The 27,979-nt window shown below is 47.7% G+C and overlaps 1 protein-coding gene across 3 annotated transcripts; it reads left to right on the top strand.

Annotated features, from left to right (window-relative positions):
- Positions 1 to 30: 30 nt before the first annotated feature.
- On the top strand, positions 31 to 27,979 carry tbkbp1 (TBK1 binding protein 1). Of its 3 annotated transcripts, none has more exons than XM_062560056.1 (10): positions 31 to 114; positions 13,387 to 13,667; positions 15,250 to 15,375; positions 16,483 to 16,587; positions 17,545 to 17,692; positions 19,040 to 19,242; positions 19,670 to 19,731; positions 23,055 to 23,170; positions 23,926 to 24,749; positions 25,231 to 27,979. In XM_062560056.1, the coding sequence occupies exons 2-10, from the start codon at positions 13,401 to 13,403 to the stop codon at positions 25,357 to 25,359; spliced, it is 1,980 nt and encodes a 659-aa protein (XP_062416040.1). In that variant the 5' UTR covers positions 31 to 114; positions 13,387 to 13,400; the 3' UTR covers positions 25,360 to 27,979. The 3 variants fall into 3 exon arrangements, with proteins under 3 accessions (XP_062416040.1, XP_037319457.2, XP_062416041.1); XM_037463560.2 differs by having other exon boundaries at positions 23,929 to 24,749; XM_062560057.1 differs by lacking the exon at positions 31 to 114 and adding an exon at positions 1,552 to 2,637.

Here is a 27,979-nt window from a genome sequence, read left to right on the forward strand (position 1 = left end):
TTGTTTGTTTTGGAGGGAGGGTGGGGGAGGGAGGGGGGGGAGAGGGGTATTGCTCTTCCCCAGCCTCCCACTCTCCCCGAGAGATGGCATCTGCGGATCGATCAACGGCCGAGCGTGAGTTGTCTCCCTCTTTTTCTCACACACACACACACACACACCCTCCGTGCCGCGCGGAGCGAGCTGCATGTCGCCGCCGGCGTTGCGTCCATCGCGCCCCGGCGCGCCTCGCTGCGACGCGGGGGACGTGGAACAGGGGACTCTCTCATCAGTACCTATTCATTTCCACAGCAGCATGATGCGTCCTTTTAAGCTGCCGCGCCGCGCTTTGGCGACATCAGCATCGTTTTACACACACACACACACACACACACACACACACACACACACACACACACACACATGCACACACGCGTACACGCACGCAGACAGACACATGGACACAGACGCGCGCACGCATGCACGGTGATAATGCCACGGCCGCGGGCAACCTTCAACTTCAGCTCAGAGCTGGTGGAAAGCGGTCAGAGGAGAAGTATAGCTCACATCTGCCTGCAGGTTGTTCTTTGGCCTTATTATGATTCTTCATCAGTTCATATATTTGTGAGAAAAAGGAAGAAAACGGAAGGGACGGGCTTCAACACATCGCAGTGAAAAACAAATCAGGCTATATTGGCATTGAAAAAAATATATCTTACATGTATACAGTCTATCTGTTCTGAAGAAACGCGTGGTTGTTATCTAACTCCTCCTGTGGAATGTAGGTTAAGGAAAAAGATGAGCTTGCGCGGCTGTTGCAACATTCTTCTTCGTCTTGGATGTAGAAACAATGTTTCACACACTCCTCATGTTTTCCCAGGAAAAGCTTGCGTGCAAATGTTGATGTCCTGGATATCTGAGTGATGATGTTTTTTTTAAATCATTTCGTGCGGTTCAGGTAACAGCATTTATTTACAGTGGAAGTTAGACGGTATATCCCTCGCTGGGATTATCATTTGAATTTTCTGTACAGAAGCATGTGGACATCTGCATGATAATTAGTGTCAGAAGATTCTATACAGGCATCACAGCATCACAGCTAAATATCCAACACAGTATGATGTTTATTAAGGCTTTTTCCTGAATACCTCAAACATCAAAACGTTTAGGTGGAGCTACAGGAACAGCTTAGGGATTCTCTCCCTGTACAACGGTTTGGATGACAACTTACAAAAAGTTACTCCTCATTTTTTGTGCCGTCTCATATGACTCTGCAGCAACACGTGTTGTCACTGATGATGCTTGTTTCATCCATACAGTCTTCTCATAAGAAACTTCCTTCCTCACAGGAAAACTGCATGGTTAGGTTTAGCATTTAGCATTTCGTTTTTAACAACTAGAAGTTAAGTTAAGTACACTTTGACGTCATAGGAGAAAGTTCTAGTGCTTTTGGTTTTTCTGTGGAGAATTTCACAGCAATTCCTCCAATAGTCCAGATATTTATTTCAGTCTGCAATCATAGTATCTTTAAGAAATGGAAGTGGTTGGTTTGTTGTTCACAGATAGTTATGAAGCCTTGAAATTGGCCTTTTGGACTCGTCACTTTTCTGCAAAAGGCACCTCATTAAGTGACTTAGAGACACCACATACGTCTCTAGTATTAAAGAAGGCTTGCAATGTCTACAATGTTTACTGAGGAAACAAATCAAGAGAGAAGTGGAGTCTTGTGGCGAATGCAAAAGCCTGTTTATGACGGCCTGGTGACATGAAGGAAGGTTGTCGTTGTCCCCACAGAAAGCCTGCGGTGGATTCAGAGTGGACAGCGACGCGGTGCTGAAATGCAGCCCCGCTGTTCTCTTGGAGAAACACGGAGGGCTGAATACTTACTCATGCTGCTGGCATTCAGCGTCTCTGAATCACACATTCGTACAGGCCCCGATGATGGTCAGCCCCCCCGGGGGCCAGCATCTGTCACTCACTGTAGCGTCCTTAAAGAAGGGTCAGTAGGCTACAACCAGAATCTCAGCGGTTTCCACTCCTTTTGAAGCAGTCAGCCCCTCCCTTTCGTCGCGTCCAACCGGGCTCATTTAAGGGAGTGCATCGTGGCTTTAGCCCACCTGCTAATCACCAATCACGTATGGTCTCATGGGCATTGGGTTGCTATTCTGCATTTTCAGCTTCGTTAATCATGTTTTTTTCCACTTCCTCCTGCACTTTTAAATTGGATCCCGGCGTGGTCCTCCACACTTGAAGCTGTTGTGCAATGTGCTTTGTTATCTGCTGGATGAGTGCTGCTGATGCCGGATTTTTTTCAGGAACCCGATGCAGTCTGAAGTGAGGTTGTGAGTAAGCCGGCGAATTTATTCTCAAGAGGAAATGGCCTTTCGGTGTCATTCCAGTATCCAGCATTAGTATAACTCACGAGGACTTGGTACCACTCGCTATGTTTGCGTTGGATTTTGTTTGATGATACCGGGACACTTAACAGGAGACCTCGTCGATGTTCCACCAGGTTGTGATGGTCTGCGTTATCATGGATGATTCATAATCGGCTACACAGCCGCCAGCTCCCATTCTGTCAGTTAATTATTGTTCTTTGAAGCTGCTTTGTTCCAGCTGACCTTGAGGAGAGCTGCTCTGGAGTAACTGCTTCAATATGTGGTAAGGGGGGGGGCGTTTGTGTGGGTATACCTTCATATTTAGGATGGATTCATTTGTCTCTGTCAAATGAAGCAAATGTATCATAAAATACAAAGACAAAAAGTCCTCAGAGCTGCGTGTATAAAGATAATTGTCACTACAGTTGACAATTACAGGACGAGCAGACGATGGTTGTTTCTCTGCATGAATGTGATCGTCCCTTTTTGGCAGATTCTGAAAAACTAGTGGAGGGGAAACACGATGTAACGGCATCCTTTACTAAACATAACTGTGCTCACCATTCACGCGGGTCACATGACCCGACGTCTCCACCACCAAAGGGGAACTGAAGTTCTAGTGAAGACGTAAAGTCGTCTGTTTTTTTCGACGTACGTAAAAGCTTCTGACCTTTGTTTTACCGTAGAGAAAAAACCTTAAGATCTCTTTAGGTCATGTTAGACACAGACCTAAATTAAGACATTGAACCCAAAGCCCAACGACTTTGAGACGAGGGAACAGGAAGTGCTCGAGTGCAGAGGCTCATTTTCGGGTTTTTAGGATTGCAGGACTCACAATACTAACCTTTAGAAATGAAGTTCTGTGTGTCATATGGAAATGTAATATGTTTTACCACGACACAAGCCTCAGATCATGTAGCACACGCTACAGTTAAAAATTGCGCTCTGGAGTTAAATTGATGACTGTGTGGCTAAATGACGCCGAGGTTCCCACAGAGCCGCGCTCAGACATGAGAATATGAGGTCATTTATCTCACTCTGCAGCCTCTTCAACAGTGGGCAGCATATATTAGACCTGATACACACACACACACACACACACACTGAAGAACTATCCTGCTTAGAAACAGTGCTGACATAATTCACAAAGTGCTAATTCATGCAAAACCGATTCCATTTCCCTCCCAATGTCTCTACTGCTACTTTTTCCGACTCATTTTCAATGTTTCCTCCTCCGCACTATTACGCTCTGAGTATCTTCATCTACATAAACGGGGACCTTTATGTCAGCTGCACACTTCAGCTATGACTACTTTCATGTACATAAACACGGGCATGGATGTATGTGAGCCACTAAAGGAGGAGGGCGAGCTGGGGGAATATTTCATAAACGGCTCTCAAGGTCGCGGGGGAGGGGGGTAAAAGATGGAGAGAGGCGGCGAGAACGACCTGCTGTGATCATGTTCCTCCTTTTGATCAGATCCTTTTATCCTTTTTCCAGGCAGGGCTCTTAAATACGTCAGAATACTGCAACCTGTCAGATGTTGTGTTTCTCAACCCTTCCTGGTGACCCAGCCTCGTTCCTGAGAGCATCCTGGGACTCGTAGATAACTTGACTGATCCGTGTCCTGTTCTGTTACCTGACTTTCAAATAGTGATCGATTGGGCGCCATTAAGGATGTATGAAAAATGTATAAAACTCCTAACTTCTTTCTCACGAGGCTTCAATCCACAAACTTCAACCACATTTTGTTCCCCAAGATCCTTCAATCATCATTCTGGGCAGAAACAGGAAGTAATGAACATTTTCAAAAGATGCTAGCCAGTGACGACGGTTGACCGCGTCAGTTAATTAGAACGCTGAATTCCAATTAACCATCACTTGTCCTCAGGCTGGCTGGTATAACAAAAAAAAAATAATAGACAATAGTCTCCCTTTGAAGTGTGATGGATGAAGTTGAGTCAATATCATTTCCCTTTTTTTTTAATTCCCTTTGAAGAAGAGAAGTAACCAGCAGCCAAAGTGTAGCCGGTGACAGAGAGACGGAGCGATGGCCACACTTCATTTGCCTGGTTGTTTCTTTCAGTTCTTCCTTCAATTGAAGTTATAATCTGCCGTTGCTCATTTTTTATTCCCCGTCAGTTTTAGCAATATCATCAAAACTGATGTAAACGATGGTAAGAACCTCTAACATAAGACCCGTGTTGATTTGTACCTTTAAACTATTCCTTCAAAGCCCCTCCTCGGGATTAATGCATTTTTCCGCCCGACTCAGAAATGATGCATTTATGAAAAAGCCCTTTGACATTCAGCCTGCATCACTTGAGTCAGTATTGATTCATTCCAACCTGCCGACGCTCCACCTGCACCGGATTCATAATGTGGAAGCACTGTGCAAATGCATTGGCCTTTTTATAGATGCAAATGACTGCAACCTTAATTAGGAGCTAAAGAAGATGGACGCATTACTTTCCGTTCTGGCTGCACACAGTGCAAGAACATGTTGACATGCGCATTCTTCATTCTCCACTCTCTCTCTACCTTCTTTTCCCTCAACATTTCTTTTTTTACATAACTGTGTTGTAATATCAGTGGGCCAAGGCATTGACCGGTGATTCTATCTTTTCTCTCACACCTGCATCAAAGCTCTCTCTCTCTCTCTCTCTCTCTCTCTCCTCACCTCTTTCCAAACTCTGCCTCGCTTGCACTTAGAAGCAACCGACTCACACCTCCCACAGGCCCGTCCCAAACGCCGCCGCCGCCTCCTTTTCGCACAGCAGGATCACGGTGACGTGTTTTCATTTCTCTTTAATTTTTTCCTTGTGGCTTTTTGTTGTTGGGAGGACACCTGGTTGCTTAGGAGACAGGAGGGAATGTGATGTAACCGCAGTGTAATGCGACCACTCGCTCTCTCTCTCTCTCTCTCGGGCCCACGCCGAGGCTCTGTGCCGACAGTGGAGGCTCGATGGCACCGGACGTCTGTGTGTGCGTGTGCGTGTGTGTGTGTGTGTGACAAAGGGGCTCCAAAGTAACTCATGAGTTGTAGAAAACAACGGGAAGGGAAACAGCCTGCAGAAAGGAGCTTGTGTGTGTGACACACTGGAGGTGTTCTGGTTCCAGATGGAAGTAGAGGGTCCGTTTTGTCCGCTCGGGGATTCACACGATTCTTTTTGTGTCTCACAGAAACCAGGTTACCCACTTGCTTGTCACTTGACTGCCGAAAACTCCCTCTGCTGCGCCTAAAGATATCTACTCGCCATCTGAAAACGCCCCCAACAGAGTTTTGTGAAATTTCTTTAGCTATTTTAATGCTGCTTTCCTTCAGGGGAGACACACCATGAAAAGGATGATGCTATAAATGGGACAACAAACAAAATACGTGCATTCAACATCCCCAACTCATTACAGACGTTCTCTGAAATAGTATGTTAGGATATGCAAATAAGGCATTTACTATGTGATAATTATCACACATTTCCAGAAGATTAAATTCGCTATCTAAATAATAACCTTCGGGTAATTTAGAGGAGTCACAAATAAACAAGTTAAACAAACATTGTTCATGTTTACTTTGGATTTTGAGGAAGCAAAACCTTTTTCCCTGTAGTCTCTCCTCTTAAACACAGAATCACGAGGCATATTGACGACATTCTCCCGTCCCGTCCCTCCCTCATCACACCGTACCATCGAGTCCTCTAGAGGGCGGATTCATGACTTTAAACTTAGGAGGCCGCCGTCACAAAGTAAATCCTCCGCTCTTGTTATGTGAGGTGGTTTCATGTGTTACTTCCTTCGTCGCCAGGCAACATTCAAGATGAACAAAACCGGTGGACGAGGGGGGGGGGGGTGCTGTCCGTGGTGCTGGGAGCCAATGACCAGCGATGCTCTCCCATGTCGTCTTCCTCTTGCTGTGTTCTGACAAAGAGAACAAGGCGTGGCGCCTCTTGTCTCCCCTTAGCGGCGGGGCGTGACAGGTGAACGGGAACATGTGGGGTGCGACGCTCCGAAGAGTCCGATGTCGTGGGGCTGCGTCTCGGTGTGATAATTGGCTTTTACGCCTCTAACTCGTCCCCTCGTATCTCTGTCTCTGTCGGCCGGACTCTGATCTGCTGTCGCTGTTTACTTTCATCCTCCACAAGTGTTGCCGACAATTGGTGGAAGTTGTATTCGGACCCTTTTACGTATGTAAATGTACTAATGTCACACCGTGAAATGCTCCACCGAAGTAGAAGTCCTCCATTCAAAGCTCGTGTTACGTAAAAGTATCATCAGCAAAATGTGGGACAAGCATCAAAAGTACGAAGTTCTCATTCATGATGTTTGTCGATGCATTTTACTGCTTCATTCCTGTGACGTTTCCCTTCTGAAGATGTTAAAGTTCTTACTTGTTTTAGCTTACATACTGTCGCCATATCGCATCAAATATGTTCTCCCGATTTTATGAATGAGTTGAACTTTATCCGGCATATCATATCACAATTGAATCTAACTAAGTAACTAAGGGTATCAGATACATGGAGTGTTTGAGTAAAACTGATAATTACTTATTTACCAAAAAGATGACTGTTTTTTGTATTTTATAAGGAAGTTCATAAGCCGTAGTTTGTGCACACCTGAGGGTACGAAAGGCAATGTTGTATAGAGTAAAGATGGATGATTCAATATCACATCGCTCTGAGCTGATGTTGTTAACACCACACAAACAAAGAGCAGCTTGGACTCCTTCATTCTCTCCTTTAACGTGTTTCAGCTCCTCAGCGACTTTTGCTGTTGCTCTTCTTCTAAAGATGCTCCAAAGGTCTCCTGAGTGAAGGTCCTGTTTTTTTTTTTAACCCGTCCTCCACCTCGACCGCTCTATGGAAACTTCCCGGAAAAACTATGTTGTGTGTGTGTGTGTGTGCGCGTGTGTATGTGTGTGAGTGTGGACAGGAGGAAGAGGAGCGGTGGTGTCCTCAGACAAGGACACTGATTTCCATCAAAGTGACGTGCTAAGGCCTCTACACACACACACACACACACACACACACACAAACACACGCTTCAGACACACACACACACACGCTACAGACACACACACACTGTAGCAGCAGCATTAATGAATCAGCAGACACAGATTGTCACATCAGCACTGGGAGCCAATTAAACACTTTAATTGCTTTAATGGCTTAAGCGGGTTCTCGTAGATCTTTATTTCTTATAATAATAGAGGCCACACTCGGAGTTACCCTCTGTTTATTGCAGCTTCATGGACAGCATATATTAACATTTTTATTGGATGAGATTGGATTTGTTCTCTAAAGATTTAGATGAAGATTCATTTTTTTGCGTTGGGATGAGCCCGCAGCTCTTCCTGCTTGAAGCCCCTTGTCTGCATAAAACCACCTTGTGCATTTCGCCGTGCATCTGTGTGCGTCCTCGACAAATGTCCCCCCCCCCCGGAGAGCTCTCTCTGAAGCAAACCACAAGCCTCGAAAAACCGCGCGGCGCCGAGAGCCGTAATCACCAACCATCGATGGATAAACCGTCAGCCCCGTCACGCGCCAGTGGGTCGGACCTTTGCTGCATCACAGAGCTTCAGCTACAGGGAGGCAGTATATCCATCATCGACATGCTGGTTATCGGGTATAGTCTTTGCAATGTCCACAGGCCAAATAAGACATAATTAAAGATGTTTTTCCTAAATATATTCAGTTGAAAAGAAATAAAAACTCTATCGATAGAGTCCAATGGAAAAAACGTGTCTTTTGGGGGGATTATAAGGGACCAACCTTAACGTAGGATGTCACGTAAAGCGCTGTTTGAGGGTACGTTGAGCTGACTGCATCCCCAGATGTGTGTGTGTGTGTGTGTGTGTGTGTGCGTGTCCTTGGTCCTGAGCGGCCATCTTGCCCTCCATCCTGACGCTGTGAGGGAGCACCTTGCTCTCTCTCTCTCTCTCTCTCTCTCTCTCTCTTTCTCTTAACGCGCCGTTGAACAGCTGAGACCAAATTACAGGCTTGGTTTCTCTGGGAAACACGGTAGAGCTCAGGAGGCATCCGACTCCCCCCCGTCGGCGTGTGTGTGTGTGTGTGTGTGTGTGTGTGTTGGAGGTCCATGTGGCCGCGGTTAATTATGGAGGCTAAGTGAGTTTGGGAGGAGGAGGGAGGGCTTCTTATCTGGTCCTCTCAGTCCTTCGCTGATGTCAGAAGGAGGGAACCGACGGGTCGGCTCGGTCGTGGTAATAACGAGGAGATTAATGTCTCGTGTGGGGAAAGTTCTCATTCAAAGTCGAGATAGAGCTTTAACTTGTCTCACTCCGTTCAGGATGGGTGGTGATCAACTTTGCTGTAGAATAGCGAAGAAGGAGGCGTGACAGGCTCGGGGGCGGGGGGGGGGTGGGGGGGGAGAAAGGGGGGAGGAGGTGAGAAAGAGGCAGCGATGGGATCTGATATAGCTCCGGTACAAAGAGTCACGAGCGGGGGGAAGAGGGAAAAGGAGACAGAGAACGGAAGAAAAAGATCCAGCAACACAGCTCATTGTCTCCATCCTGCCCCGACCATCAATCTACTGAACGGCAGCTGCCTCACACACACACACACACACACACACACACACACACACACACACACACACACACACAATGTCCGCCTGCCTACACGGCTGATTCCCCAAGTGATGAATCATGGCGCAGCGCAGCGAGGCATTTTTTTTTATCTAGAGGTGGTGTTTTTCTCCTGTTCTGACAGGCTTTGTGTAATGAAAGTGCTTTGTATGGTGTTTGCGGGTGTGGGTGTGAGGGGTGGGCGGGGGGGGGGGGGGGGGGGGTGCATAGTACAGTGTGTGTTCGTAGAGCACACCGTGTCTCTTCGAGGTGACCGAGTGGGAACGCCTCACTCACAGCTTCACAGAGCTCCTTTTTTTGCTCTTTCCCGGAGGATGCGGTTCCCACGACGACCACGTCGACGACGCCTCAGAAAGGCTGTGTTTCAATTGGGTGAAATGAATTTACCTGCCTGCCGCACTCCAAGGACACAGTCGCTCTGACTTTTAAGCCCCATCGTAATGCTCTGCGCCCACCCGAGCCCAGCGGGGGACGACTCCTCAAAGGTGCCTCGAATCAAATAGTATTTTGTAACCTCTCCTGGCATCGCTTTGAAGCCATCTGGGGTACCAGATGGAGCCATTAGGGCCGCTTACCGGCTGTGAAGAAAAAACGAATCCTTTTGTCCAAAACTTTTTACTTTGTCGCGTCTCAATTGCTTCTCATCGCATGGACTTAAATAAACGGTCGGTTTTAACGGTTCAGGAAAACGTTCACACGTCGAGACGAGAGGAAATCAGGCCGCGTAACACCATCAAATACAAATACTAGCGCCTGTGACTGTGCACTATACGTAAAAAGCCCCGTGTGTGTCGGGGTGGAGCAAAGCACCCGTCTGTGCATCATCAGCAGTGACGACACACCACCCCTCACGGCACTCTGGACCATGAACTGGTGCTAACGGGGTGCCCTCATGGCACATTCCCTGCTTTATGGTCCATTCGACTCAAAACGGACCCATCATTTACTAAATAAACATTATGCTGGATTTCAACTTCATAAACTCTCCCATCAATTATTATCTTTCAACTTGATGTATAAAAATCTACTTTTTCTACTTTCAAATCAGACATTTAGTTTGTTGCGGTTCCGTAACAAATCACAAGGTGTTTGTTCTAATTGTTTTTGTCTACAAGCGATATTACACTTATTTGTTGTATTTTAATGAGTGTGGCTAAGAAACCATATTTGATGCAGATTAGACATGCGTTGCTGATTCGTTTAGTCGGGTCAGTGCATGTGGTCCATATAGATCCACTGAGATGGATTAGTGCATCAATACCTCCCTACCTCTGTGTGTGTGTCTCTCTCTCTCTCTCTCTCACACACACACACACACACACACACACACACACACACACACACACACACACACACAAACAAACAAACACGATCAAACGTTGCCTGCCGGTTCTCGGTGTGTGTTGGTGTTTGACCGCCGAATTCCGTTGCAGAGTAAACAGGTGCAGCGGAGCGAGGCATTGTGGGAGCATTGTGTGTGTGTGTGTGTGTGTGTGTGGGGGGGGGGGCGGGGGGGTATGACTCAGACATACTGTGTCTGAGTTGGAGGTGGCAAACGTTCAGCCCGTGGGGAGCACAAGGTGCTGGACTGTTTTACAGTGCCAGACAGCGAGCCGGGGGGGGGGGGGGGGGGGCACAAAGGTGGTGATGGAGAAAGAGGGATGAACCGCAGAAATAGGCCAGTAAAAAGAAACCTGTGGTGAATCTCAATGCTTTTACGTACTGACCTCCTTCAACCTGAGGTCATGAAGCAGCAACCAACATTACCTAATTGGCCCCCCCCACACACAGACAGAGAGAACGATCATGTTGTCCATTCCTCAAAGGATCCCAGAAACATGACCAGCAGCGTGTGATTGGGTTGTGAATGTTTTTAAATGTGTGTGTGTGTGTGTGTGTGTGTGTGTGTGGTAAATGTCTCATTTCTGTGCTGCCACTGAAAGGAGCTTAAACAAAATGGATGTTCCAGAGTTCCTGTCCTTCATTTCATGCAGCCAGAGGCCACGTTTAGCCGTCTCTCAGTGACCGCAGCACCTTCTGTTTCAGTCATTGCAAAGACAGGCAGAAACCTCCGGTTCTACGCTGCATTCTCTGTAGTGACCAGCAGGGGGCGACTCCTCTGGTCCCATAGAAGTCTTATGAGAAAATGACTCTACGTCCCTCTTGATTTATTCTCTCGGAAAACATTGTAAACATGAGTTATTGGTTTCAACCTTTATTTTCAAGTCTTCTTCTTATTACAGTATTTACACATTTTTTTTTAACATAATAGACCACCATAACACGCAAGTCTCAAAAAAGCTGTTGTATGGAAATGAATCCGTTGTTGTCATGCAGCTGGTGAAAGGTGCTCCACATGCAATTGAATCATAGCATCCACTTGGCAATTTCGTGTGATTTTGGGTCCATGGATAATTATGTCCTCTAGCCTTGATGTAGGCGGACGAGGAGCTTCTGGTGGGGTTTCTTTATGGAAATGTGGCCACTGAATAACAGTGAGGTGAAAAGCTCAGCCTGTTCATCTACATCATCATTAACATTTTGTCTTTGTTCTCATGCTCCTCCTTGTTTTTTTTGTGTGTGTGTGTGTGTGGGGGGGGGGGGGGGCAGCATGTGCACATACGTGTGACCGTGTGCTCGTGGGAGTGCTTGTGGATCATCGAGGAGAGGAGCCGTAGATTGGCTGAGTCTTATCTCCTTAAAACACAAAGAGAAATAGCAGGCGCGGAGGCAGGGAGCGATGGAAATAACTCGGTAGGCAATCGCTGACTCACGAGGAGGCAGAAAGGCGTCCAGTGAGCATCCAATCGCCGCTGTGTAACTCCCATCAGCACCTTCCACAGGTACATTGTCGACTGGGACTTTTTGTGCAAATGTCCTCGCGCGTTAGAAAAAGAAAAGCCGGTGACATCACGGGCGCCATTTATCACCTGAGGGGGCGGGGGGGGGGGGGGGGGGGGGGGGGGCCTTGAGGCTGCAGCGAGGCAACCCGGCTCATTTATCAAGCAGTGAAGGAGCGTAGGCTCATGTGTATTTAAGTACTGCGTGTGAAGCAGACTTTACATATCAGCTACCAGCACACTGGTTACTCATGCACCTCCAGCACGGATTATAACCATTTACTTAATGGTTATAATGCTGCTATTTAAACAGTTATTAGCAATAAGATATATTCTGAATGCTTAAAAAATAATTATAACGCATTATGAAGCGTTTAAGGATCACAGTGTTTTATAATTGACAGATAATTGTCACCTAAATCCTTGACTCATACACAACTTCTCCCTCTTTGTTCAGCTCTCCGCCTGCAACTTTACTTTGTTTGTTCTCATTAACTTGTTGTGGTTTGTTGGTCTTTAGTGGCCACTCACTCCCTCACTCACTCCCTCACTCCCTCACTCACTCCCTCACTCACTCACTCACTCCCTCACTCCCTCACTGACTCCCTCACTCACTCCCTCACTCCCTCACTCCCTCCCTCACTCCCTCACTCACTCCCTCACTCCCTCACTCACTCACTCCCTCACTCCCTCACTCCCTCACTCACTCCCTCACTGACTCCCTCACTCCCTCACTCACTTACTCACTCCCTCACTGACTCCCTCACTCCCTCAATGACTCACTCACTCACTCTGTCAGGTTTCTAGAACCACAGCAGTAGGACACAGCGATCTTCAGATTGAGACACACAGGTTTTCTCTGGTATTAAAGTGACATTAAAAAACGAAGCTGCTTGGAGGGGGGCTCTGGTTTGGAAATGTTTGGGAACCGGGCCGACTGTTTAGTGCGTGCGTGTGCGTGCGTGTGTGTGCGTGTGTGTGTGTGTGTGTGTGTGTGTTTGAGCTCAGCATTGTGACCACTTTCAGAGGACTGCAGTTCTTTCCGTAAATGTCCCACTTCTCTACGTCTGAAGCCAAAGAAAGGAATTTCTTCTGTTTTTTGGGGGGGGGGGGGGGGGGGGGATTGAATCTCCATCCATCCGCATCCAGGACACCAAGCGACACAACGCTCTGAACCTTCAGCTTCTGCCTGAACAAAACCCTCATTGATTCAATGAGAATCAATGACTCAATGTGATAACGTGGCCTCGTCTGATAAATGTACAATTATTCATTAGTCATCTTTAAAAATCTCACACACAGCGTCAGCCTCACGTCTCTCTCTCTCTCTCTCTCTCTCTCTCTCGTTGTATTCCCTCTGCTTTTGAATATTTTACAGTGTGTGTGTGTGTGCCAGAAATCCACTTGCTGTGTTTTGTTCGATTGCGAGTCGCCGCCTGCTCGACGTCCCCAGCGCTGCGGCAGCGGCGCCGGCAGATGACCCCTGCCGGGATTATGAGACGGTGTCTTTATTTCTTGGCAGGTACATCGAATTGAATGGAAGCTGGTGATTTTAATAATTCACCAGCAAACTGACTTGTGTGTCCTCAGGCTGAGGTCGTAGGATGCAGTCTCTGTTCGGCGGAGGGGAGCTGGGGCTGCTGGGAGGAGGAGGAGGAGGAGGAGGAGGCGGCGGCGACGGCGGCGGCGGCCTGAAGGACGACGGCTGCGGCGGCGTGGCGTGGCGCTCCTCGCCGCTGGGCCCCGCCGACGTCTACTCGGCCTCGCACTTCGCCCTGGTCAGCGCCTACCAGGACATCAAGACGAGGCTGGCGCTGCTGGAGCGCGAGAACACCGGCATCAAGAGGAAGCTCAAGATCTACGAGATCAAGGTAAAAGGAGTCGGTGGGGGGCATCACCGGCGGAGCGAAGGTCCATCACGGGGCGCCAGTTAGTTTCACGACTCATCGGTTGCTCAGAGAAGGGGACGCTTTGTTGGGCTGTGATTCTGGTCCAGCAGGAGAAATTAAATACTGAGGTGAAAATGAGAAAATAAATGCTTTGGGAGCAAACTGAGGGGCTGTGAAAAGGAGAATAGGCCCCATGCACACCTGGGGATAACATGCAATCTGTAGACTCTTTGTGGACTAATTACATATAAAAAAGAAATGCAACAAAATAAGAGTTAAGCATTTATGGAATTAACCCATTTCCTTGAGACAGCAAGAAAAGGCTCAATATTATACTGTATATTACTATTAATCAATTCGTTTAGTTTACTAAGTGGCAGAAAAGTACTAAAATCTGTTAAAAAGTTCAACTAATAAAGAAAAGCGTAGATTGGGAGTGTGGGAGGAAGAGGAGTGAGGGAAAGAGGAGGAGAAAAAAAAGGGGGGAGGGAAGGATTTAAAATGTGAGAAAAAATCTGTGTTGAGGAGGAATGAGGGAGTAAAGGAAGATGATGATGCAAAGAGGGGGAGACAAATTGCTGGAATTAAGAACAAGGCAGGATGGAAAACGCGGTCTTCTTCTATCGTGGTGCAACGTACCCACTTTTCCTTCAGCTAGCTCCAGACCAGCGCATCATTATTGCTGATTTATGTGTTTATGTCTGTGGCCCAGAGGCATCCTGTCTTTTCCAGATGCTCTCGTGTAAATATGATGTCTCAGCAACGCCTGGAAGGAATTTACACTTATGTGTGCACAGATATCCACCTGCACTAAAGAACGATCTGACTAGACGGGGTCAAAGTTTGAATGACGGGGCCACTGGGACCTCACGTGTTTTTGTATCTCAGAAATGGTGGAACTGTTTGAGGTGAAATCAAAATAATAATAGTGACCCCCCCTAAAATGCCCTTAAATCCCCTCACTTGGGAGGAACTTTACCCTCTAAATGTTAAATGTGTTCATTTAAGGTCGAACCACGCGCAGCCATGTGACCTCTCTGCTCACCGGAGTGAGTTTAGCACCATACCTGGAACAAACCACAGATCCACCTGCATGATGGTGGCTGCATACGTTTGACGTATATATTTTATATAGCTGCTCGACAGTTAATGTTAATGTTTTACACCTTGAATCACGAGGGCTGCAGCAATTAGATGAGTAATATAAAATCATTTCGTTATTGACATCAGCAACACCTTCTTTAAAAAATAATAATAGTCATAATGATGATGTTCTTTGTTTTTTTTTGTCAATACATCCCCCCAAAAAAAAGATAAAACCCAACAATCAGTCCCAAAGCTTCAGAAATTCAAAAGTACAATTAAAGCAACTTGCAACTTAAATTCCAAGATTATAATAGTTTATAATAACATTTAGTTCCAAAAAATATATAATATAATATAACAAGCCGACGCATTGATTAACATGTCTGTTTCCGGGTAGAAACAACCAGCCTAAATAAGCACGACATCCTTTTACGCTCACGTTTCCATAGCGGCATCAACCGCCTCTTTGTTTCCACAGTTCCCCATGATCAATGAGTTCGGGGAGGACACCAACTCCTACTGCTCCTTTGAGAACAAGGAGACGGCGCTGCTGCACTCCGAAAACGGCAGCCTGCAGCAGCGAGTCAACGTGCTGACCCACGAGGTGAGCGCAAGGGGGGGGGGGGGAGGAGGTATGAGAAAAGGCAGAGGCGGGGAGGGGATACAGTGGGTAGCGAGTAATGAAATAATTGATGGAAAAGAGAAGAATTGAGTCCAACCCTGAAGGACATGAAAAGACATGCGGAACCCGTCGAGCAACGAAGCTGCCGTCCGAGGCCAAAGAGGCCCGACGGGTCATTTTGGATGAACAGAACCGACGTGTCTGGGACTCTTTGCATGCTCTCATGTTCTGTGCCTCTGACATCTATGCGTTGTGTGTGATTTGTGTGACTTTAGGAGCCTCCGCGCTGCACGTCCTGTTTGTACCTCACAATGTAGCAGTTTTATTCTCAATCGTGAAGCGTCCGCACCGTTTTAAGCGTAATATATCTTCTGTTTTTAGGTTTATTTTGTAATGTCCGCCACTTGGACACAAAGCCAAAAATAAACACTGATAAAACAATCGATCACTATTATCAACTGATAATGTGCATTTGGGAAATAAACACAAATAAAGTACAATATCAACAGATAACGTTTGCTTTATTACTCTCTCAAAATCTGAAAAGGTTTTTAATTCTGAAAGCAAGTATCAGCATTTTAGTGACCACTGCAAGTAACAAATAGTTGAGTCTATGAAAAACAAATGAATCGGCATTTTGCTCTGCAGAATGTGTGCACCTGGCTGAACAAGATGCGTTAACCTTTAAATCCGTCTAAAGTGATTCTCAGAAAATGCTCCCCTCTTCACTCGGGACCCTGTCAGGTGCCGGATTATTCCACCCCAGCAACATTCACCCCCCCCCCCCTCATTAAGGCACAGCCAGACGCTGAGAAATGCATTATTTAAAGAAGTCATCGTTCACACGTCTGTGGAGACGGGGGACGCCGAGGTGTCAGGATTTCCGTGTCCTTAATTTGCTCCGTTAAAAAACAGCTTCTCAGAGAAAGTTGTGCTTCCTCTCTCTCTCTCTCTCTCTCTCTCTCTCTCTCTCTGGAGGGACAAAGAAGGGAACAAAAAGTAAATCTGTGTCAAGCCCCCTTTTTTTTTTTTCTTCTTCTTCTCCTGTTGATGTCGTTCCTTCTGTCTGCATGTGCATCACTGCTTCAGCTCCAGAAGAGGAAGGAGCGAGAGGAGCAGCTGGAGGACGTGATCCAGGCCTACGAGAAGATCCACATGGAGAAGAGCAACCTCCAGAGGGACCTGGACAATATGGTGAGAGGTCACATGGGGAATCGCAACGGGCCGCGGGGTCCATTGGAGCGCGTGCATTCCTTTTACACGCTGCAGAAACCCAGCGGTCCGTTAACAAATACATTCTTACGGCTTCGCATTCTGCTGAATATGAAACGCCAACGTCGTCACAAACTGGCCATGAACATGAGAGATGTTCCACAGTCGTCCACAGGTGGATCTACATGAGGAGACATTTTAAAGGTCACGCTGCCTTCTTCCATCGGATTTAGCCCCTAAATGCAGGAAATCTCCCCGCATCTGCTGCTTTGATTCTGGTCATTATTCACAGAAGAAGATCTCTTTCTCTCCCTGATCTTCCTGCAGTCATTGGAACAATGTTCTCATATTCTCCACACAGCACATGGTTGACTGGAAGGACACCTACGCCTTTGTTTGTTTGTCCACCGCTCCGTCAGCGGCCCGCACATCGTCTGACTCCCGTCAACGCGCCTCGAGGTCGACGCCTCCAACTGAGCAGCCAATCGCTGGCTGCTCTTTCCCAGAATGCCCTCTGTGATAATAAACCCTCTCATACCACGCGCCGGGCCGACTCCGATGATGGCGGGGATGTCACCTCAATGTCACCCCAGCCTCCCACAGGGCCTAGCTGACCTTTAACCTTGCAGCAGTGCACTCACTACATGATATTCATATCTTATGAATATGTATATTATATTGTGGGGTTTTTTTTTGCACAATGACAAGTAAAACATTGAAAACTTCTCTATTCTACATTCGTATGATGACGCTGACATTTGCTAATATGTAAATGGGTTTTACAGTTTAAAATGAAGCACAGTTGTTGCAGGAGATCAGCGGCAAAAGAACACCGGTGGCCATTTATTTACATCTTTCAAAAATGGCACATTGAGAGCCACACATTTACTTGAGCTTTGACGGTGACGGTAATGAATGAATGAATGCGATTGGTTGCAGAGCGGCCTGGTGGAGAAGCATGTGGAGCGCATCCTGGGCCTGGAGTCGGCTCTGCGGCAGAGGGACAACTCCCTGCAGAAACTCAACATGCAGCTGCACAGCAAGGACATGCAGTACCTGCAGCTGCACGCCGGGCCCGACGCACGCAGTGAGTGAAACACTATTATCTTCTGTGCTGTAAATATGTACTTTGAAAAGACATGTTTACTCTTAATACTAAATCCATCTAAGCAGCCGAGACACCAGAGTCCCTGCCCCTCTGTGTCGGGCCAGAAGAAGCGCCCTGATGTCGAGTTTATCCCCGTCCTGTTGGAGAGAACCAGCTCGGATATTTTGTTCCAATACAGACCCCCGAAATCTAAACATTTGTCGCTGCCTGGTTGTGTATATTTGATTTTCCAGTATTGTTCGGCCTGCTGCTTCCATGTGTACAGCCGACTGATCTCTATTGTAACAAGTCGTTGTCCCGAAAGCTATAAAACCTGTGAGATAAATCCAATTATTCCGATGCAACGTTTCAAAGATGGGTTTAAATGCATTCATTTAATAAGCAAGCTATTAAAACGTTAAACGTAAATATGAAGTCAACTGCGTCCCTTATATTGAGACTGCTGCACAGAGGACACAGAAACACTCTGTTAAACTTTAGCTGGTCTGGAGTCAGTTCGATGTCCTCTGAGACGTGGTGGGTGGCTGATGGAAATGTGTCACCGCCACCGCAGCAGATGCCCCCACTGATGGAGCACTTGAGTGAAAAGGTTAAAACATTTAACCAGATATCGCCTTGAGGAGTGGATTACCTTCATAGAGAATATTATATTTGCATTACTATTCTGCCCTAAAATGCATGCTTGCATATGCAAATGAGCCACTGTCTTCTCAAATATGTGCAAATGTGCACATATTTGCAGCTTTGTAAAGCTGGGTTTACATTTTTTTTTGACATATCAGAGTTTTTACTGTAGTAATTATGGAAAAATTCTCTGCATCCATCCATTAATCTTAAAATATTCCCAACAAAAAAGAAATCCATAATTCTAGTAATAAAATATCAGACCATGAATGCAACACGAATAAACACTTCTACAGAATATAAAGCCTTATGAAACTAGAAAGGGTGATTTATTTGTGTACTACCAATGCAGTCTAAGAAAAACTTTGGAGAAATTAAAGCCGTGTGCGTCTGTCAATGCGTGAAAAATGTTTTACGTAAAGCAAGTGGATCCGGGACATAAAAGACGAGGTGTCCTCCAGGCTCAAGGACTGAGAGGGCGAGTCTGTGTGAGCGGAGCTGAATCACCGTGCTGCCCACGCGGGGGGGTCACATGAAAGACGCTGCCCTTGGAGGACGTCAGCTCCCCCGGCTCCCTCATACTCCGACTCATAGCCGAGGACGGAAGAATAGAAAGAAACGCCGCGTCACTCAGGGCCAAAAGCAGCTAAAGTCAAGTCTCTCTCTCTGTGTCTCTGTCTCTCTCTCTCTCTCTGCTTCCAGTGCTGGACTGTCCAGCACTGACCCTGCAGAGCTCCCGTAGCCTGGACACCCTGTCCGACCTGAAGATGCAGCGGCTGGAGGCTGAGCTGGAGGGGGCGCGGCACGAGGCCCAGGGGGCGTGTCGGAGGGAGGAGGAGCTGAAGGGGGAGTGTGAGAGGCTAAAGGAGGACATCAGGATGCTGCAGGGCAGCCGGAGGGACAGGGTCAGTGTTTATGTCACCACGATGTCACCTGCTGGTTTGAGAACTACTGTTTTGAAGTCGCCCCCTGCTGGGCACAAGACAGAGTGCAGGGTCAAGACGTAAAGCACTGGCTCCACTTTTCACCGCCCGAGGTTGCCGCCTGGTTCCTTTCTGGTGGGTTGGGTTTCTTTACCGCACAGTGGGGCTAGCTTGTTCCAGTCTTTATGCTAAGCTAAGCTAACTCTCCATCCCTCGTATCAATCCTTTGCACAACCATTGCACGCAAATGGTACACGCCAAGTGGTTGAATGATATTAACCCCGTCCACTTTGCTTCTGACGATGTTACCTTCAGGCACGTTGCCTGGATGCGCTGCTGCTGTCAGGTTTTGTTCCAATATCCTACCGGCACCTGCATGCTAATCTAATTTCACGCTCTACTTTGGCAGGAAATGACTTCTCCGTGCAAGCAGTGTGATGTGGAGTGGATAAAGAAGGTGGGAGACGAGCAGTAAGTGACCAACGCTGATATCTGGCGAGGTGTGAAAAAAGAGGGGGGAGACAGTGATGGAGCTTCATCTAGGCAAAGAGCAAAAGGCGCTCAGATATACCTTAATGGACCTCCGGAGGCCTCATTAAAAGCAACAAAAAAAAGCGCTCCTCCTATAGTAACGTGTGCTCGTCAGAGACGGGTCTGAGCAGCAGAGGGCAGCGTACGCACAGCGCACAGCGGCTTCCTGTCCACTTCCTCGCCATCACAGACGCACGCGGCGAGGCCTTTTTCAAGTGTTTCCACCCGGTTTCTCTCCGCTCGCGTTCACGCCATCGTGAGTTTGCACGGCATGTTTACGAGGAAGCGAAGGGGAAGGGGGGGGGGGGGGTGGGGGGCCCAAACCGCAGCAGGTCCATGACTCACACACACTGAAACTCGAGGAGTTGTTTTTTTTGCGATGGGTTAGACAAACTGAAAGTAAAGGTTGTGGCAGAGGAGGTTGGGGGCCGAGTGTGTGGTTGAAGCCCACTGCTTCTTTCCAGACCTCGGTCACCTTTTGGTTTTACTCAACAATATCACTAACTCCCACTGGAAACCTACTGTGCCCCCCCCCCCCCCTGCTTCCTGGGGCTTCTTCCTGTAATTGGGCCCGTTTAGAAGAAACTGCACAGATTCATATGAAGCACATTTACACACACAACCTTTGCCCTGATAATCAACAGCACTTTTGATGCTTGTGACTTGAGTTGTAGTTGTTGTTCTTTGCCTCCAGGTGAATGAATTCTATTTACAACGTATCTAGTGAGGTGTTTATCATGTGTTTGTTGTGGAAGCAGTGAGCGTTAATTAGACTTTTTGCACTTTGTTCATGGGTATTTTGATGAGAGTTTTTCAGTTTTAATTCACAAATACTTATTTTCCATTTTTGGACACTGTGGAGGCAAAAACAAAGTTTCATGGTGACACAATATTAACTCTTCACCTGATAAGAAGCAAAACTAATTGTCACAAATTTTTTTCCCTCTCATGTTTCTTTCTTTGTTTTTTTGTTGCCATAATCTTACAACCAGTCAATTTAAAGACGTTTTACTGGTGGATGCTCTCATCAACCACAAGCCACACGGCCCCCCCCCCCACCACCCCCCACACACACACACACAGAGCGACTGACTAATCCCCCCTTTGGCTTTCAGGAAGTGAGACTATTTCTAATAAGTCACAACATGATGATTTGGATTGATTTTAATTTAAAAACCCGATGGAAAGAGCAGCTTTGAGACATGTGGCCCAGTCAGTTGGGTGCATTGTGACTTGGCTGTTTGACACCTCTCAAAGTCCCCCATTGTGAGTGTGAAACGTTTTTTCCGTTCTAACACCTGTCCCCCCCCATCAAAACATTCAATATTCGCTCTTTTTTCCAAATAATCACCACCACAGTCACAAGTTCATAACAAGACTTGGTGTTTCACCGAGTTCCCCCCTTGGAGCCCACGGACTGAACCCCACCAGGTTTGAAAAAGAAGGTTTATTATTGCTACAAAGAGGCCACATCTCCTTGTATCTTTGCAGGCAGCTCTTACTCTGAAACGTCTGATCGGAGGTCAGATTCCTGCCCACGCGCTCTTCGCTTCATCTCCTCCACACACATGCACCCTTTTGTCCGATTGATTCGGCATCTGCAGCTAACAGCCCCCCCTCACCCACCCCCCAGCCGCTGTGCAGTACAGGCACAAATGAGCCAAATAACAAAAAATAAATACATCCAAAATACGCACGCAGGAAAAGGCCGAGACATATTTTTAGACAGATCTGAGGTCAGAGAGGTTTATTAAGAGAGAGAAGCTGCAGCGGAGGTTCGCCTGAGAGGAGTCACTTTTTTTTTGGAGAGGTATCAACACCGTATTTCACCCCCCCCCCCCACGCAGCGCCAGTAAGTACACTCGTTCTCCCGCTGACGCACAGAGGACTTGAGGTGACCTCGAGTCCCTGTCAGCACGGAGGAGGAGGCCCGCTGCCTGGTGGGGGGGTGGAAGGGGTTCGAGACCCCACTTTGTGTGAGTCATAGCAGAGTTGGAAAAATAGGTGGGCACCTCGAAAAAAAAAAAAACCTACAAGTGGAAAAATCTATTTCCAGCTTGTGTCTTTGTTTAAAATAAAAAATCGGGCTTCTGAAATTGTAGCGGTTTTTAATAAGTGTGTGAAGAAGCAACACAAAATGTAACGAGGTTCAAAACAAGAAACAAGAAGAACGTGCGTTATTAATACGGAGAATAAATGCAGGGTTCCCTTTAATGGTCACACAAGTAGCAGGCTTAACACACACACACACACACACACACACACATAGTGGGAAGACTTAATGAAGTTAACGGGAACATTACTTTTTAACATCGCTGTGACGGTACAAGTGTCTTTTTCTGTTCCTTTTCTTGGTGCTGCAGTAGAATCGAACGTCTTTTCCCATCGATGCAGACGTTTATCTGTCACCATCTGTCGACGAGGCATCAACTGAGTCAAATTATGATCAAGAGGTTCACAATGGGTTGGGTTTTTTTTTTTTTTTTTTTTGGAGCGGCATCGAGATTGGCGCAAGACGTCTGTGTGTTTCCGCCCACGATCAGAGGGCAGGTGTCAACGTGAAAAGAGTTGTTGTGAATGTTAAAAAGCTGATTAGAAATAGAAATTTAAAAAACTGTGTCAAGTGCAGGAAACCAAGATGCTCCACGGAGGGTTTTCAACATTTAGTGAACATGCGAAACCTGAGTTACACAAAAGTCTGAAACCTGGATCCGAACGTCAGTAACATAAGTGGAAGTTTGTCTCAGCTCGATCGGATCATTGCGTACGGGCTGATTATCTCAAAAGATAAAAAAAAAGTTAGATTCCAGGGTTTCACAATGACTGAGTTTCAGGTCGAGGCGCGAGGAGTTTACAAAAAATTGGTTAGACATCTTTGAGATAATCTTTGTGTTGTCAGATTTCTCTCTGCAGCCGCTTTTTCTCTGCAGTTAAAAGTCGACACTCAGAGAGAGTATTCAACGGCAATTATAAATCAGTTTGGGAGCTACCGTTGCCATGGTTTCGTGGGCTCGTGGGAAAAACATGGCGTCCCTGTTTGCCGTTCTCGAAATAGAGCCCTTCGGAATGATGTGACATGCACTCTAAAAATATATAAGCCCATAAGCCTCTCAGTGAGCTCATTCAGCTGGAGATCAGTGCGGGTTTGAGATGTGCTTCCACCGAATCCGACTCTGACTCTGATTGTCACCTTGTGCATTTTGTAAACCGCATTCAACCAGCATCAGTGACAACGCTCGTAACCCGTGACTATTTGCCTCCAGGGTGAACCTGGCCCTGGCCTACACAGAGCTGACGGAGGAGCTGGGACGCCTCCAAGCGCTGAGCTCCAAGCAGACGGAGATCCTGAGGAAGGCCTCGCAGGAGCAGGCTGGTCCTGGTAAGCATGGAAGGGAAAATGAACCCCGCGAGAGAAGTCCTCTCTATCTCCATGGCTATTTTAAACAAAACAAATGTTTACTTGTGAATTGCTGAAGGGAGGGGGGGGGGGGGGTGATGTTCTGAAAGCTCTCCTGGGCGTTACACTGCAAGAGAGAGAGAGACGAAGTCCCGTTTTAGTTTTTCCATCTCGGAGGCTTTGAGAGTGCCTCAGAGCACAAACACCTCCGCCCCTTCTAACACCTCGACCGACCCATGTTTCCTCTTTGATATGAGAAGTGGTGACTCAAGGGCTGACTGACTCATCAACGTGATCTAATTACACCAACCTGTACGACTTGCAGATCTTAATCGCTTTATGAACACCCACAAAGTGCATTTGTTTCCCCACGAAGCAGACTGGTGCTGCCTCTGTGTCCGTAAGAGACAAACACAACGCTAAAGAGAGAAAAATGGACTTTTTATATATATCGACAAACGTGTGTGGCGCCCTTGCTGTGTCAGATTGTGTGCTGCAGCATTTCACTAGAGGGGGGGGGCGTAAGGTTTCTGACCAAAACCACAGCGAATAACCCGTTATTCTCTAAAAACCATTTAAGTTGACAACTTTCTTATAAGTTTATATTTAACGCTTTCTTAAAAGGTTTCAAATGTTGCAATAAAAACAGTAAAAGCTAAACTTTATTTCCAAAGCCCCCCCCCCCCACCCCCCCAACGATGCTTCGTCCACCGACTTTGTTTGTTGTTCTTGTTCAGCAGTCCAGCGCCCCTCCCCCGTCCACCACCAGCGCCACTCGCCGGCGCCCCAGCGCCACTCCCCCGTCCCTCAGCGCCACTCCCCCGTCCCTCAGCGCCACTCCCCCGTCCCGCCCCCCCCGCACCACTCCCCCGCCCCGCAGAGACGCTCCCCGGTGCCGCAGCGCCTCTCCCCGGACACCCACCGCCGCTCCCCCCTGCTGGACGTGGGCGACGGGCCGGCCTCTTACTCCTGCCGACCCCCCAGCCAGCACCTGAGGGCAAGCTTCCAGGGCCGCCGCAGCTACTCCGAGGTGGCCGACCCCTCGGCGTACCAGTGCCCCCCCCGCTTCGCCCTGGACCCCGTGGCCACCCTGCCCAAGCCGCGGCCCTACGTCGACGGCTACGCCAAGCAGCCGCGCGGGGCCCCCTCCCGCCGGGGCTCCCCGTCCCACCACCAAGGCGGCGCCGGGGCCGGCGACGGGGCCCCCGGGGAGAGCTCGGCGCGACACTCCAGGGAGGCGCCGTTCCCGCTGTCCGAGGTGGCCCACCTGCGCTTTGAGCCCCCCCCGCCCTCCGCGCCGGCCCCGCGGCCCCCCCCGCAGTCCTCGGAGGAGGAGGAGGACGAGGAGGAGGAGGAGGAGGAGGAGGAGTGGAACTGCCCGCACCCCGTCAGCCCGCCGCGGACGCTGGGCGCGCTCTCCGCCGCGCCGCCCTGCGCCGCCATGAGGGGCCCGGCGTCCTGCTCGGTCTTCCCCATCCCTCAGAGGTCCAACACCCTCAGCTGCCACCCGCAGCCCGGATACATGTCAGCAGAGCACGCCCAGTCGTGGCCTTCGATCAACGTGAGTTCAGACGAGCTGGAATGAATTATTAAAGTGACCCTCGAGGGCTGCAGTTTACTCTGCTGCTTCCAAAACCTCTTTTAAAAGGAATCTTTTTGCCCCATCGAATGTGACTGTAAATGTTTCCACCCTTTACTTCCTTTCTGAGAGACGTCAGCCTAACTGATGGTGCAACAAAAACAATTTCCCTTTTTCCGACCAACTGTTGGTTTCTTTAACCAATATTGACAAAAGGTTCGTCAAGGTTCTCTTTACCTCAATTGTTTTTGTACCGAAACATAATAAATAATAACTTTAAGCTCAGCATGTCACAAAGAAGGGCTTTACCTGTGTTTTAATGGGCACTGACTAATGATACGCCACTTTAATTAGTCTCCCACTAAACTGAACAGCGAGTCCACACCTGGATTTATCATCTAATGATTTAATGATCGTGACTATGACTGTGTGTGTGTGTGCCCCCCCCCCCCCCCCCCCGCAGCTCTGGATGGAGACGGAGGAGAGCGACATGCGGAGCTGCCCTCTCTGCCAGCTGATATTCCCCATGGGTTACCCCGACGACGCCCTCATCAAGCACATCGACTCCCACCTGGAGAACAGCAAGATCTGATCGCCACGGCAACCGGCCCGCGCACACACACACTCCTCCTCCTCTTCTTCTTCTTCTCGCAGGCTACGCACGCGGCACGGGGGGGGGCCCGAGGAGCGCAGGGGACGACCGGTCGGCTGGGGACGACCGGTCGGCTGTGCACGCCGTGATCTCTGAGTCTCATGACCCCCCCCCCGAGTGCTGAGTCCCTCGCGGGGTCGCCCTCCAGTCGGCTCCGCCCCGTGTAATCACCGGTTCTGGTTTCTGCCGTTTTGTAAATGAGTCTTGTCGTGTGGTTTCAGCCGGTTTCAGGTATTGTGTTGTTGTTGTTGTTGTTGTTTTTTTTGCCCGCTTCACAGTGTCGTCACACGTGGATTCAGCAAAGCACGAGGCGTGAGAGGGTTTGTGCCCAAAGGTCAGGGTTCATCACTTCAACAATCAGGGAGACTATTCTCTACACTTAGCTTTACCTGCTTGGACGTTTTCTATCACACACACACACACACACACACACACACACACACACAGGGGTCTGAGTGACAGGCTTTTCTGTGGCAGTGGAGAAAAGTATCAAACATTCCAGACATTTTATCTGCTGACGAAACAAGCTGGAGAACAGGAGTGTGACGATGTGCTTGGCTTGAAGCCATGATGATGAGGAGGAGGAGGAGGATGAGGAGGAGGACGAAGATGCCCTGCAGGGCGGGGCACTGCTTCTTTGCACTTTTCTGCAAGTGCGGTGAAAAGGAAATAAGTATTTTAGCACTTTTGAGTTAAGCCTACACGACGCATGCGTCTGTATCGCTTCCACCTCCATCTTTACGGCCAAACAACATCCATATTAATAAATATTTTTGCACACGTCGATGTTCCTCCCGCGAGCTGCACGTAGAAGGGTCGGGGGTCAAAGTCCCCGCAGCATTGGATGCCCTTCCGTGCAGAGACTTTGAAATTACCGACTGGGATTCCTCTCGGTCTGAACCAAACTAAAACCGTTTTGATGTCACGACTGCCCAGACCACCCGACAAAAACAACAACAAAACAAAGAGAGACACGCGGCTGCATGACACCTGCTTTTTAAATGTACTGTATCCTTATCTCGGGAGATCTCCTACCAGAAACTCTGTCACCGATCAGCAGTTATCTCTGCAGGGTTTCAGCGGAGATAACCCTGTGCTTTCTTCTTTTGAAACGTGGCTTCCATTTGCTTCAAAAGCGGAATCTTGACTCGAAATCTGCTTGCGGGACTTGAACTTCTTTTTTGAAAAGAAAAAAAAAAAAAGCTAAAAAAAAAGCTAAAAGATAAGACAAAACAACAAAGTTACACTGATGTCAGCTAATCTGAGTCTTTCAGTTGCATGTGCGGTTTTCTGATGTACTGTAGGGGACGCGCCTACGCACCCACCCATGCATTCACACTGTTTGGAAGCCACTGAAGAGGTGAAACGCGGTAGATTAGAGCACAGAGAGCCGCGGTTGTGGCGGCAAGAAATACGTAGGACATGGGTTTCGAGTCCCCGCCGACGTACCCTCGAGCAGCACACTGAAGCTCTCTGAGGCTTTGCTCCAGGAGCCCCGAGAGGAACATTCATTTCACCATGGTCTTATTCTAGTGGGTTCAGACAGTGATAATAACCTTGTTCATTGCTGAGATCTGGGAGAAGGCGGACGAGCTAAATGCTAACAGGCTAGCCAGGAGGCCTGTTTAATCCAACACCCCCCCACCCCCCCAACGAATAAAATCTCTCCGTTTGCTCAGTCAAGAACAACAAGTCCACACAGTTCATTCAAATTTGTACTATTGTCTTATACTGTAAATCTCTAAAAACCATTATAGTTTTATAGAGAGTAGTTTTTACTCAGACAGAAGTCCATTTAAAATGAAGGTTAACCGGGAGCTTTTTAAGCTGCAACAGCTTTCTCTGTTTTGGATTCTCCGGTTTTCTATTTCTCCACAAACAATCAAGCCTAAATGCGAGAGACTTTGATTCCAGTCATTCAACAGTAGAGGCGCATACATAAACTGACATTAAAACAAGTGTTGCACTCTTTTTGCCTTCCTTCTAGACTGTGTTACCTACCCTAGCTTTAAGGATTAAACCTAGCAGTAACTAAAGTGGTCACATGACGAGAGGCGTCAGGATTTGTCAGGTTCAGGGTGTTAACATATTTTTTTTTTTAAAGAAATAATCGAGTTTTTTAGAAAAGGGAAATGCACCTCCCACCTCCACTAAACCACGTCCTGGGGAAACCCTGAAATCAAGAAACAATGTGAAGCTCAGAGTCTGAAGACCAACAGCTATTTGTTGAAGAGAAGAGATGTGTTCTATGCCCTGTTGTTCATCTCCGTGGCCTCTTATCAGGGTTTTGTTCTGGATAATTAATTGGTTTGTTTACAATCATATATGTATATATATATATATATTCTTTTTCTCCACCTGACTTGTGTGTAGGTCAGAGAAAACAATCTACTTGGGGATTATTGTCACTGATAGAACCACACTGTAATGAGATCCTTTAAAGAGCTAAATTCTGAATTAAACCTCTTAAGGCAGTGCAGAGATACTTTGAATGATTCTATACTATATGTGTGTTCCTACATCACTCTATACAAAATAAATTGTATATTTAAGCTGTGTA

Source organism: Pungitius pungitius, chromosome 21 (assembly GCF_949316345.1).
Source record: "Pungitius pungitius chromosome 21, fPunPun2.1, whole genome shotgun sequence".
Lineage (NCBI taxonomy): Eukaryota > Metazoa > Chordata > Actinopteri > Perciformes > Gasterosteidae > Pungitius > Pungitius pungitius.